The sequence below is a fragment of the Halichoerus grypus genome, chromosome 6, assembly GCF_964656455.1.
Source record: "Halichoerus grypus chromosome 6, mHalGry1.hap1.1, whole genome shotgun sequence".
NCBI lineage: Eukaryota > Metazoa > Chordata > Mammalia > Carnivora > Phocidae > Halichoerus > Halichoerus grypus.
This window is the reverse complement of record NC_135717.1, coordinates 39,302,410-39,316,550: the sequence shown is the minus strand read 5'-3', so window position 1 is coordinate 39,316,550 and position 14,141 is coordinate 39,302,410. Positions and strand designations below refer to the sequence as shown.

General features: G+C 52.5%; 1 protein-coding gene across 12 annotated transcripts in view; it reads left to right on the top strand.

The window, feature by feature from the left end:
- Positions 1 to 1,680: 1,680 nt before the first annotated feature.
- MAPK8IP3 (mitogen-activated protein kinase 8 interacting protein 3) overlaps positions 1,681 to 14,141 on the top strand; it is a 47,540-nt gene continuing 35,079 nt past the window's right edge. For 7 of the 12 annotated variants that reach the window (XM_036083320.2, XM_036083312.2, XM_036083321.2 and 4 more), the window contains exon 1: positions 1,681 to 2,204. In XM_036083320.2, coding sequence (XP_035939213.1) covers positions 1,887 to 2,204 — 318 coding nt within the window. In that variant the 5' untranslated portion in view covers positions 1,681 to 1,886. The remainder of the gene's footprint in view (positions 2,205 to 14,141) is intronic. The other 5 variants (XM_036083310.2, XM_036083314.2, XM_036083311.2 and 2 more) reach the window with 1 other exon arrangement.

The window sequence follows — 14,141 nt, the reverse complement described above, 5'->3', positions numbered from 1 at the left end:
CTTGCACTCCCCATGCTTGTGTTCCCTCTCTCGCGGTGTCTCTCTGTCAAATAAAATCTTAAAAAGAAACCCAAACAAACAATAAAGTTGGTGGCAAAGTCAGTTGGCCTCTCACAGTGGGGGCTGCCCGACTATAGTTGGCACTTCAGGGATTCAAAGGGGTCATGTGTCTGAAAAAAGGCCTAAGGCATGTCTTACGAGTTGGACACCATCCCCCCAAAACACTCATAAACTTTCTTTGTAACTTACCAGGAAAAACTTAACATACCTGTTTGTCCTGCTCATCATTTTGAGAATAAACCTACTAATTCTATATTTTATGCTTACTATTGACTAGAGCTGTGCTAAGTCCCTTTCATGGATTAGCTTATTAATGTTCATAACTTTCCCAGGAGATTGGTAATACTTTTAGGCTAAGTTTGTAAATGAAATTTGGGATGATTGAGTCACTTAGCTAGCATCAAAATCCAGATAATCTGAATCTGAGGTGGGATCTTGGTTTCTCTCTTAATGGAGTGGGTGTGCATCCATCCATAGAGCAAATTAGGTCACAAGGAGAACATTGGTATAATAGTACTCAGGGTCCTGGGATCGAGCCCCGCGTCGGGCTCCCTGCTCAGGGGAGAGTCTGCTTCTCCCTCTCCCTCTGCCTGCCTCTCTCCCTACTTGTGCTCTATCTCTCTGTCAAATAAATAAATAAAATCTTTAAAAAAAAAAAATAGTACTTAGGGCATCATCTGCAGGACAGTTCATTGATTTGGTGCAATCAGATGAGGGTGAACTGACCTTGAAGCATTTCGTTAGGTAAAAGCCAGGGTAAGAGTATTTCTGTCGGCATTAAGCTACCACAGTTTTGTGTTAAATCAGAATTAGCACTACCTGGGTGGCCCCCAAGCTGCAAGTTTAAGTTGTGGGTTGATGGTGTCCTCAGATGCCAGTAAAAGAAGATGCAAACCCGTCCGGAGCAACTCTAAATTCAGGCTTCAAAGTATTCCCAAGTTCAGAAGGGAAGGGTGGGGCTGCCAGGGCCAGAATCAACCGCAACACCAGACGGCACAATCAGGCCCGCGAAGGCCGTGTGTGCGGTGATTACGAGACTTACTTAAAAAAAAAGCTTACTAAAGAGATGTCATAGAAGTGGCTGAAAGTGGAAGAAATAGCAAGCCTATCAAGCCGTAGCCTGTAAGATCCAGTAGGACACAGAAATTTAAAATACAACCACTGAACTGGAAGACCCAGTGGGTGGTGGCACGGTAAAGTGGGCCTGGGGAGTCTGAAGGAGGCCCACGGAACGCAGGACTCCGCGGCGGCCTGGAGGAGGGGGCTCCCTCCTGCACTCGGGAGCGAGAGGGGCGACTGCCCTTCACTGGGCCCCCGAGGGTTGGGGGGACGAATGAGCGGGAGCGGGCGGCGCTGCCCTCGTGTACTCCTGGGGCACACGCCAGGTCACGGGACAGGGCCGGTGTCGTGGTAGCTGCGGGAGCCCGCGCAGTGTGACCCGCGCCCGCGCGCAGCGGCTGTGAACACCCGGACCGGAAATGCCTCCGGCCCCGCTCGGCCGAGCTTCCGCCCCAGGGGCGACCTCCCGCTACGTCACGGGCCCCACGACCCCTAGCGGCGCGGCGGCGCGAGGCTCGGGCGGGACTTCCGGGCAGCAGGACTTCCGGCCGCTGACTGACGGGCGCAGCCTCGCCGGCGGCGGCAGCAGCTGCAGCAGCATCAGCAGCAGCATCAGCAGCAGCGGCGGCGGCGGCGGCGCCTGAGCCCTGAGGCGACAGCGGCAGCGGCGGCGGAGGCGACGGGCTGCGGCCTGCGGACTACGGGCGGCCGGGGCGGGCGGGCGCGCCGGCGGACAGCGGGCCGCGCTGGCGGCGGCGGTGGCCGCGATGATGGAGATCCAGATGGACGAGGGCGGCGGCGTGGTGGTGTACCAGGACGACTACTGCTCCGGCTCGGTGATGTCCGAGCGGGTGTCGGGCCTGGCGGGCTCCATCTACCGCGAGTTTGAGCGCCTCATCCACTGCTACGACGAGGAGGTGGTCAAGGAGCTCATGCCGCTCGTGGTCAACGTGCTGGAGAACCTGGACTCGGTGCTCAGCGAGAACCAGGAGCACGAGGTAGAGCTGGAGCTGCTGCGCGAGGACAACGAGCAGCTGCTCACCCAGTACGAGCGGGAGAAGGCGCTGCGCAAGCAGGCCGAGGAGGTGCGTGGGCCGGGCCGGCCGCCCGGAGACCCTCCCCGCCCCGCCCCTCCCCGTCCCGCCCCGCCCCGCCCCGGCAGCCGCGCCCGGGGGCCGGGAGCTCCCCACCGTGCTCGGGCCCCGGAGCCCCCGGCCGACCTCACCAACCCCACCGTGCTCGGGCCCCGGAGCCCCCGGCCGGCCTCACCCCCCGACCCACCGTGCTCCGGCCCCGGGGCCCCCGGCCGACCTCACCACCCCACCACCGCTTGGGCCCCGGAACCCCCGGCCAGCCTCACCCCCCACCCCCCGACCGTGCTCCGGCCCCGGAGCCCCCGGCCGGCGCCTTCCCTGCTCCGCCCCGGAATCTCCTGCCGCCACCCACCCACCCCGCCCCCGCTCCGCCCTTGAGCCCCCGGCCGCCGGCACCCCCCTCCCCGTTCCACCCCGGAGCCCCTGGCGGCACAGGAGCCTGCAGCCTCAGCTGCCCCGAACCTCAGACCAGGCCTCGCTTCCTCCCCCATACCCACCTCTCATTCCAGACGTCCGTTCTTGTCGTGTGTGTGTGTGTGTGTGTGTGCGCGTGTGTGTGTGTTTCGCAAACCAGCTTCCTAAATAGACCCCCATTACTGTTTTTGGCTGCTGCAATTCTAAATCCAGCTAGAAAAGGGATATCTGATCTTAGGGTTCTGCGTCTGGAAGTGGTCTGTTGTCACAAGATCTTTCCCTTGTCCCTGGCCCAGTGTTTCCAAACGAGGTCTGTGACATGGATGAGTTTGGTGATTGATGTAAACACCTAAGGGAAGAGCCACGGTTGGGTTGCTGCCCTGGCACCAGGAGAAAGACTCCAGGTTTCTGGAGGTGATGTCTTTGCCCTGTCCTCCCCTCAGTTGGGAAGGTTGTTAGCTTACCTGGGAAAGGCTGAGAAATTCCACTCTGGCTTCTGAGAAATTACAAATGGAATTTTGAATTATTTGATGGCGTTCTAGGATATCTCCATAACCTGGAAATCACTTCTTCATGAACCAGTTTGGAGAACCGTGCATTGTAGGAAACACCGTTGCCTTCATTCATTCACCATCAAACATTTAGCTCCCAGTATGCCAGACCCAAGGATGCAGGGGATTTGGGCTCCCATCCCTGCTTTGCTCTTCTGACCTTGTCCGCATTGCCTGCCCAGTCTGGATTTTGATTTTCCATCAAATGAATCAATTGCCCTAGGTGATCTCTAAGCTTCTCGGATGTTCTGTTATTCTAGGCATTAGGTGATATTCTCTGCTTTATGAATACAGAGTTTCTTATTAAATGAGCCACTTTTTTTTTTTTCAATTAATTAGGCTTAACACGTTTTTTACGTTAGTATTGAAATAGAAGATTGTTTCAGTATTTGGGCTTTTTCTTAAATCAGAGTGGTTTATGTCCTAGTTTGGTTTAAAGCATGTTTATAAAAACTTAAAGTGCTTTATATCATTCCTACTTCTGGTAGTAATTTTGCTTTTGGATTTCATATGTATGTCAAGAGGCTGTTGTTTATTGATTGGGGTGTCAAGCTGTGAACCGGTTTAAAGCTCCCAACTTAAGGGTATGCAAGAGCTCATAGGATTTTAGGGTTGAGAGTGGCCCTAGGCGTTTCCTGGGGAAAGAAGTAGACCCGAGAAGGGGGGGTGCTGGACGAAGATCACATGCCCTAGAAGAGCCACAGCGAACCCAGTCTACCCTGACTCCTGGCCTGGGCTCTTCTTTCTATATCATGCTGTTGTGGGAGGTCAGAGAGCTGCACCTCCAGAATACTGGAGTTCTGGGGTTCCCTCGCCCGGCCATGGGGTGGGGCTGCCTCCCTAATGCTGAGCAGTGTCCTTCACTTCTCTGACCCTTCTCTGCACGAACGTAATGTCTAGCTGATGATGTTTTGAGTAAGTTTGTTTTCTTTCTTCTCGTACCTCTGTGGTCAGCATTGTGGTTGAGAAGACACTGAAGGGGGAAAATCAAGATGGACAAACTTAAGGCTATGAATCATAATCATCTAGCTTAAAAATTAGCTCAGTGTTCATGAGGCCTCTGCTCTGCTCTGTACAGCTCAAGTTCAGCCATGAGTGACTGCTTCTGGCCTCCCGCTCGCACTCCCCCGGACTAAGAGCCAGAGGGTGTACGTGTGGTTTGCAGGACACTGTCTTTGAGGCCGAGACCCAGCATTGCCCGGCTGTGAAGAGAAGCGGCACAGAGCTTCCTGAGCAGAGGGCCACGAAGCAAACAAATGCTTGGCTAGCCAGTACAAAGCTGTGGTTAGATGCTAACAGGACGCCCTTGCAAAGACCTCAGGTGATGTTACAGCTAAAGAAAAGGGCCAAATAGTGTAACCATTTTGGTATTGTATCGTGTTCATTAAATCCAACAGACAGTCATTTCCAGTTTTGTGGAAAAGACCACTTCTTTTTCTAGGCAGGGAATTGAGATCACAGATGTGTGTCTGATAATACAGAAGCTGGAACGTCACAGGCTGAGGCACGCTCATGTTGCCCAGTAGCTGCTGCGTCTCTGGCCACTCTGCGCAAGAAGGCTTAGTCAGAGCTGGGTAACCCGAGCCGCCTGCAGCCTTCCAAGCAGGTGGAACCTGCAGGTTTTGTTTAAAAAGCCTTGAGCAGAGCAAATATCCCTGTCCCTCACTTACTGCCCATGATAACACCAACAAGAGATGGCGAGTATGTTCTAGGTCTGGCTAGAGATAGTGGGCTCCAAGGAGTGGGGCCGAGGCCCAGAGTCCACAGACGCAGGCTTGAGTGCCAGCCCTGCCCTTGGGAGCTGCACTTCCATCGACCAGTCTGCCCTTCTCTGGCAGTGAGGGAGTTGCCAGCCCTGAAGCTGCTTTCATATCAAGTGCCAAGTCCCGTTGTTGGCTGTTGTTTTCCTGAAGAACTGCGGAGAGGCAAGTTTAGTTGAGTCGGGGGAGAGAGCACCTTGATGGATTGATTTGCAGATGGCAAGCGCGGGCATCTCGGTCTCTGGTTGTGTGGGCTTTGTACTTATAACTGAGTCCTGCTCAAGCTTGCAGAGCTGGCTTCTAAAATTTCTACAGAGACCTTAAAAATGCTGAATCTTTAATTTCCTACCATTAGGAAAGGCTGGAAGTGGGCAGTTGAGTGGGAGGACTGGAGCGCGAGGAGATGCCCACCTGGTGTGACCCTGCAGGAGGAACAGGTGGAGGGCTCCCCAGATAGCAAAGAGCCCTCTTCCCTGCGGAGGTCAGGCATGTAGCGCATAGGACGAAAAATCAGTAGCCATTGTTGCATCAAACTCATCTCAGCCCTAAAGAAACTACTGCTAATACCCCGAACTCCTACAAGACCGTCCAGTGTATGTGGGTATTTGCTGAGGCCCCGGCATCTGCAGCTTCGTAAGAAAGGCGTCCAACGGGAGGAAAGTTTTACCCCAAACTGTTTGTTTCTGGTTACATAAAAGTAATTCAGTTTGCGGGAGAACATTTGGATAGGATTAAGCTGGAGGGAGGAAAAGCCCTAATCCACCTCTGTAGATCTGCCTTTTCTCATCGGTGAATTGATGCACTGAAGCAGAGGTTTTCTTCTGGTTTCCCACATTAGAAACAGCAAATTCACCACTGCTTGGACAAGACATGGGATTTCTTTTCTTGCCATGTTGTAATATTAAAAGCAGTTTTTAAAAATTATTTTTTTGGGGGCGCCTGGGTGGTTCAGTTGGTTAAGCGGCTGCCTTTGGCTCAGGTCATGATCCCAGGGTCCTGGGATCGAGCCCCTCATCGGGCTCTCTGCTCCGCGGGAAGCCTGCTTCTCCTTCTCCCACTCCCCCTGCTTGTGTTCCCTCTCTCACTATCTCTCTCTGTCAAATAAATAAATAAAATCTTTAAAATAAATAAATAAATAAAGGTCGACCCCAAGATAGTTTTACCGAGTCTACAGGAGAACAACCAGATCTCCCTTAAAAATGGAGACAGAGGTGCTTCCCAGCCAGAGTGAACATGTGGGGGAGGGCCCACTGCCCCGGCCCCTCCCTGTCCTCCCGGCCCCTGCCTGTCCTCCCGGGGCACTGCTATAGTTACTTCTTCCCAAACGAGGGCTTCTAAATTAAAGTTAATATCTGGGTTTTGCGGGTTATTTTATTTTATTATTATTTCTTTTTAAGATTTTATTTATTTATTTATTTGACAGAGCACTAGAGAAAGAGAGAGCAGGGGCAGGGGCAGAGGGAGAAGCAGACTCCCCGCCAAGCAGGGAGCCCGATGCAGGACTGAATCCCAGGACCCTGAGATCATGACCTGAGCCGAAGGCAGACGCTTAACCAACAGCCATCTGGGCGCCCTATTTTATTTTTTTTTTTTTAAGATTTTATTTATTTATTTATTTTTATTATTACTTTTTTAAATTTATTTGACAGAGAGAGAGCACAAGCAAGGAGAGCGGCAGGCAGAGGGAGAGGGAGAAGCAGGCCTCCCGCGGAGCAGGGAGCCCGATGCGGGGCTCAATCCCAGGACTCCGGGATCATGACCTGAGCTGAAGGCAGTCGCTTAACCAACTGAGCCACCCAGGCGCCCCTTTAAAGATTTTATTTATTTATATTTGAGAGAGAGAAGGAGCAGAGGGAGAGAGAGAATTCAAGCAGACTCTGTGCTGAGTGCAGAGCCCGACTCAGAGCTCCACCCCAGGACCCTGAGATCATGACCTGAGCTGAAACCAGGAGTCGGATGCCTAACCAACTGCATCACACAGGTGCCCCTGTGGGTCTTTTTATTAAAAAAAATTTTTTTTAGGGCACCTGGGTGGCTCAGTTGTTAAGCGTCTGCCTTCGGCTCAGGTCATGATCCCAGGGTCCTGGGATCGAGCCCCACATCAGGCTCCCTGCTAAGTGGGAAGCCTGCTTCTCCCTCTCCCACTCCCTCGGCTTGTGTTCCCTCTCTCACTGTGTCTCTCTGTCAAATAAATAAAATCTTAAAAACAAAACAAAAAAATTTTTTAATAAAGTCTACCCCCAGTGTGGGGCTCAAACTCACGACCCTGAGATCAAGAGTTGCACTTCTTCTACTGAGCCAGCCAGGTGCCCCACTGTTTTTTTTATTTTAAAGTTTTCTAAAACTTCCTGTATTAGAATCATTTCTAGAAGTTGCAGAAATAACACCCTGCACCCAGATTCCCAAATGGGAACATTTTTCTACCTTGCTCTTCCTTCTGTCTCTCCACCCCTCCCTCTTGCTCTGCATGACCTCCGAGTTCCTGCTTGTCCCCGTAGCCTCCTCTCTTCTGGATCGGGTCCTCGCTTTCTGCTTTTTGCAACCGCGACGATTGTGACATCACAGGACCCCTGTTTTGCAGGATGCCCCCCAGTTTGGCAGGAAGCCCCCGGAGGCGATGTGCGCTTCCCTGAGTGTCTGAAAGGCCCACAAGCACGGGACAGGGTCCCTCTCTCAGGCCCCATTCATCAGGAGGGCTGCAGGACGGCCCGTTACTACAGCAGACAACCAGGGGCGCCGCCAGCAGCCGGGCCAATGTGCCTTTTCAGGCATGTGATTCCTGTGCTCTGGGAAACGTCCGGGTGTTAGCTCCCCTGTCCCACCGCTCACCGAGTCCCGGCCATTCTTTTGGCCCGACTTTTGACTTTTGGTTTTAGGCGCCTTTCTTGTCTCCTTTGCCACCGTCCTGGTCCCAGTCGGCGCCTCCCACTGGCCTCCCAGCCTCGCTCCCTGTCCCAGCCCTTCCTCAGCCAGAGGGAACTTTTGCAAAGGCGCTTCCCATCTCCCCTCCCCTGTGTCCTCATCTGCCAGGGCAGTCCGGATGCCAGGCTCGGCTGCAGGCTTTGGGGATTGGATCTGGGGGCAGGCACCCGGTGGGGAGGTACTGGGGGAGACACTGGACACCCGCGTGCTGATGAGGTGGGGGCGTGGGATGCGCAGTGACAGGTGCGGGTGGGACTACTCTGGGTAGAGAGAGAGAGGATCCCCTCCTGCTTGAACCCTGCCAGGCCTGGCCTCATTCTGATGCGGTCGCCAGGCCCACCTCCCTCAGGGGCCTGCTCCCTGCGCCGCCCCCCTGCATGCGGTTCCAGTTCCTGGGCACCCCTGCCTCCCTGGCGTCTGGCGCGAGGGCTGCTCGGAGCGCATCCAGATGCTGAATGCTTAGATGAATGAGGGCCTGGCTAGAGGGATAGGTCCCTGTGCCTCGCACCCCAGCACCCTACGGCTGCCTCTGCCTGATCAAGGGGGCAGTGCCCTTCTAGCTCTTTCTGCCCCAAGGCTGGTTCTTTTCCCGCTGACGGCACACCTCAAAGAGATGCTAGCCACCTGTGTGTGAGCAGATGAGGAGAGAGGAGGCTTTCCTCTGCCTCTGTGCACACCACACCCAACCGTGTGTCTGGTCCCCGAAGGGCAAAGGCTCTATGGTTGAGTTGGTAGAGCAGTGGTCTGTTCAACACAACCTTCTGTGAGGATGGAAAGTTCTCATTCGTGCTGTCTGCTTCAGTAGCTGATGACCACACGGGGCCACTGACACTTCACCTATGGCTCATGCAACAGAGGATGCAAGTTCTCATTTTACACCATTTTAATGCGTTTAAACAGCCACACATCACTAGGGCCCCCAGCACAGGCAGCCCCGCCCCAGGCCGCGGAGCACGGGAGCCTTCAGCTCTCCGGGGAGGGCGGACAGGCGACAGAGGGAAATGCTGTTCAGTGAGCACGTTCCAGAAAGAGGAGAGCTCACGAAGCAGTAGGTTTGGATACAGGAGACCAGACAGAAGAAAACAGTGTGAGATAAACAGCAACAAAACAGGAGTACCAGCTGTGTAGGATAGAACGGGGAGGTGAGGAAATTATCAAAAGGCTGTGAAGAATTTGGCAAGAAGTCCCCAGTGCCTAGAAACGCTGGTGTCACGGCCCACGGCGAGATCTTTGACCCTGGGATACATCTTCGTTTCTGTGTTTCTTTCTTTCTAACACCTTTATTGAGGTGAATGCACTGAACTGTACGTATTTGTGCAGTTTGGTGAGTCTCGACATGTGTACACCCAGAAACCCGCCCAGAGTGGCCACCATCCCTGAAGTCTCCTTCTGCCCCTTGGTGACCTCTCCCTGCTTCCCCACCCCCACTGGTCTGCTCTCCATCACTGTAGAGTCTTGCGCGTTCTCCAGAACTTCATATAAATAGAATTGTGCAGGTGTTTCGTCTTTTTCTGTCTGGCTTCTTTCAGTCAGCATAATGATGTTGAGATTCTTCCGGGTGGTTGTGAGTGTCGTCCTTATCCCTCCCTGTAGCGCCGAGCCCTGTGCTCGTGTGGCCGTCCGTCCCTCCCCTGTGGGTGGAGCGGGAGGTGGCTTCTCCGAACCCGGCTCAGATGCAGCTGCGCATGGGGGTTCCCGGGGAGAGAAAGCCCAGGAGAGGTCCGGAGCAGTGGGTGGCCGGCGATAGGACCAGCCAGTCCCAAGAAAGCACCTGAGTCACCAGGGTAGGAAAGTCTCACCCCAGGGAAGTGAGCTATCAGCCTGCATACTCATCACCTCTCATGCGCAGGAGATTTGGGGAATGCCAGGTTAAGCGGGGAACAGGTCCTTATCCTGGAGGACCACACCTCACCCAGTGGGGTTTGGGCAGCAAAAGTTGGCACGTTTAGATTCTGACTGTCCGCAGCGACAGATTCAAAGTGACGCCTCTCACGAGAGTCTCCGTGCACCCCTCCCCAGAAACTTCATGCACTCTCTGGGTGCCGGACCCCTTCATGGGCTCTTCTCCCCGCTGTGGAAGCCCGTGGGTGCTTGCTCACGCGTGTGGCCCAGGGCCCTTGTCATGTCTGCAGTGTTCATTTCTGGACAGCAAGACCCTGTGTCCACAAAGCCAGCACCCTGGGCCCGCGTGCTGTTAAACCCAGCAGCAGCCAGGCAGAAGCTGAGCGGATGAGCAAGTTAAAGAAGCCAGGGTACATTGCTGAGAATGCTCCAGAGAACACGGGGTCCTGGAGGTTCACTTCTCCCGGGGTGGGGCATCAGGCTTTTAGTTTTATCTTCCTTTTCCTTCCATCTCACATTACCAACCACATCATGTACTTTATGTGTCCTACGTGTATATTTTATATAGCCTGTATCTTAACGTATAAAATGTTTATTAATATTTAATACGTAAACATAACCATAACATTCTTTTGGGCACACACAGAGATTTTTTGTGTCTGCCTTGCCAACCTTTGGAAATCAGTGTGAATTAAAGCAGTGCCGTTCGTTGGGATTCCATTCAGGCGGATGCTGAACCAGCGGTCCCTTTAACACGAACATGAGGAAACTTTGCTTTTTTTATGAATCCAGCCCGATTCTTGGATTCCTGCACGGGGGTGGCGTGATCTCTCAGACATGTGTGTCATGCTAGAATACAGACGTGCGCTTCTGTACCTCCCCCAGTGCGCCCCCCCAGCAAGCCATCTCGCTCCATCCTGCTCTACTCCCCTGCCTACCCTGCATTTCACGTCTATGTGCTGACCCCATTGTGGAAAATGGAAAGAAAGCTGTAAAGAACATCTGTGGTTTGAGGTCTCAGGGGTTCACTGCCCCCCTGCCGGGAGCGCCCGGTAAATATTTGATCACTATCAACACTGTACAAGGGAGTCAGCCCCCACACATGGAAGCCTGCGCCCCACAGCCTGAGTGTTTACCGCTCTGCCTGTCTAAAATAAAAGTCGAAAAAAGAGCACTTTTCTTTTGGAAATCCACTCTATCCCCTCACTGCCCCCAGAAGGAAATGATGGAAGAAAATGAGATCTCTGATTCCCGTTGGGTTCATTTCCAACAAACCAGCCAGAACTGAATTATTTCCTATGTATGACCCTGACCCAAAGGACACAGACAAGGGGAGAATTAGATTCAATATGCTAATTTACTTTGCCATTAAAATAACCCTGGGTTATGAAAGTTGTCAGAACGGATGATTACATTATAAAAGAGTGTTTACCTGATAATCTCTCTTGCGTTCTGGGAATCAGGGATCCTGACGTCTGCTGTGGTTTTAATTTTATATTTGACATGAAAAGTCAGTTTACTTCTTACCTGTGCTTTTATGTACACGTCAGGAGGAATGACCTCATTCCCTGGAACACTGAGAAAGGCCTCCTCTGGCTCCTAGTTTGGAAGAGCCCGCACTCAGGTTGTTTCAGTATGTATCTTGAGATTCACCTGAAAGCAAATTCTGAAAACCAAAGCTGAGTTTCATTTTAAAACCCAGCACTTTGTTAGTGGGAGGGAGGGGGTAGTATACTTAAAAACAAATCTAAAGGGCGCCTGGGTGGCTCAGTTGGTTAAGCGACTGCCTTCGGCTCAGGTCATGATCCTGGAGTCCCTGGATCGAGTCCCGCATCGGGCTCCCTGGTCGGCGGGGAGCCTGCTTCTCCCTCTGACCCTCCCCCCTCTCATGTGCTCTCTCTCTCTCATTCTCTCTGTCTCAAATAAATAAATAAAATCTTTAAAAAAAAAAAAACAAATCTAAAAGGAATCATGTGGTATATTGGTATTTAGACGTGAGAATTAGCTGTTTCATATCTAGATGCTAAGGATAAGACAACGGGTCCCTTCGTCATAGGATGGCTAGTCATTGCTCTTCAGGCTGCTCAGAAGATCGGTCCTACGAGTGAGCGTAAACATCCGTGGGTTATCATGTGCCTCATGACATTTTGATTAGATTTGGTTGGACAGATGATAATTTCAAATTCAAACCCGTAGTACAAACAGCGTGTGTACGAAGTTTTCGCTTGGCTGTAGTCGCGCCTTCTGGAGATCTCTGGAATTGAGATACTGCTGTGTGCAGAGGGGATTTCAGATAGAGGAGATTTGTATTTTTGTGTAATCCAGTACCACGTAGACCCACTTGACCTGAATGCTCATAGTCCAATTTTTATTCTTAGTTCCAGTCCTATTTTGTTACAGTCAGATTCTCCTTTAGAAATTTTTGGAAGACTTTCTTTATAGACTTGACTTAGTCTCCACCCTACCCTGTCCCCCACCACTGAAAAGTCTCGATTCCTTAAATCCAAAGTAAATGATGTGGAAATAAAAATATTCTGTCTTTTTGAACCCCTCTATTGGATTTTTGTGACTCTCGCTAACCCAGGTAGGACAGCGCCCTGCTCCCTTGTGGCCGTCCCCTGTGCCACCTGCTCTCTTCACTCCTGAGCTAACCGCCAGCCGGGGTGCCCCTGCTGTCCCCCTCACTTGCCGAAATGACGTCTTCCCCAGTCCAGCCCTGAGCACTCCCTCCTAAGAAACAAAGATTCCGTATTTGTTTAGTCTTGGCCAGACACTGTTCCTTCACATTATTTATTCCCTATAGTATTTGATGATTTCCTTGCATATCCCATTTTGGTTAAATGGCTGGCTTGTGTTTTTTGTTAACCAAAATTACTTGAATGACATTGAAATAATTTCTTCAAGAGGGGAAGAAAAAGGAGGATTTCTTGGAAGGTGTAGAATGCCACGTTGTGTTTGTAATGTTTTCACAGACTCAGAGGCCTTGAGGGGCCCCCCAATCACTTCTGTCCAGTAGGATGCCCACGTCTGGGGGACCAGGGACAGAGGCTCCGGGCCGCACTCACTGTGGTGCAGAAGCAGTGGCCTCACCTTGCTCAGGCGCCTCTGGGAGCCGCGCAGGGAGGGCGAGGGTCCGAGGCCGGGGTCCTCGAGTCTGCTCATGGTCACTTGTGTGTTTCTTGGGGCTCTCTGTTCACCTGGGGAGCAGCTCCCATGGGAGCACCCATGCTCCTTTGCGCAGGGGTGCTGAGAGGATGGAAGGGCACCAGTTACGAAGTACTGAGCTTCCCCGCCCAGTGGGGCCATCCCTTTGGCACCCTCTTTCCACGTGGCCTGAGAACAACAGACGTCCTGTTGACCGCTATGGGATCTGTCTCCCTGCCACCTGCTGTGGCCTTGAGAATGCCTGTGTACACAGCTTCACTTAGCTGCTTTCTCTCTTGGTTAATGTCTCCGTATTTCCTGATGCTGAAAGCCTTGAAATATCAAGGTCAGAGGATTTCTGCCTGTGACCTGGTTTGTGGCTAGCTTCATCAGGAATCTGTAGGCATGGTTTTAGGGCATGACAAAGCGTTTCAGCACTGTCACTCAGGTTGGATTCTAATGATCACCTATCAAGATAGATTTAAGAAAGTCTCTCTTGACCTTCATAAGAATCTGGAAGCGGGCTTTCTGACGTCTATAGTTTGGAAATCTCTCAGCTGACTTCCACCTCTCAAGTGCAGGTGATGCGTGAGGAAACATAGAGGGGACATGTCCCTGAAATGACTCCTTTTCTTTGTGTGACACCACAGGGGTGCAGCCCGCAGGTCAGGACCCCATCCTGAGGCCCAGAGAGCCGGTGCTTTTGGACAGGCAAACTGCTTATGCAAAAATAAACATATCAAGTGACTCCGGATGGTTCTCAAGTTAATCTAGAAGGATAAGCAAGTGGGAATAACCAAGAAAATGTTGAAAAGGGGACTTGAAAGGATGATTACATGTCTGATATTAAGGGATAATGGAACAGTCCACGTTCAGAGAAAGCTCTGACCTGGCTCACAAATAAACCGAAATCTGTATTAGGATTGAGCACGTGAGAAAGGTGGCTTCGGAGCGACGAGGGAAGGAGATATGATGAAGTACGCTTGTGTAGTGCACACACACCCGCGTCCTGGGGAAGCACCTGCCACGTGGAAGATGGGGTCCTCAGAGATCACGAGGAGCAGCAGGTCCACGGCAGGCAGGGCGTCGGACAAGGACGTAGTGAGCTGTTTGGGACCGATACATATCGTGGTCACCAGGGGACTGACAACTCAGGACGGTTACGGCGGGCCAAGTCCCACCCATCAGGCTGGCAGCCCCACTGTCCAGCTCTGGTCCCTAGGCGTCCAGGCCCTGGGAGAGGCTCCTGCCCCAGCCTGTGCGGAGTGAGCTGGGCGGCCCCTCTGAGGGGTCGT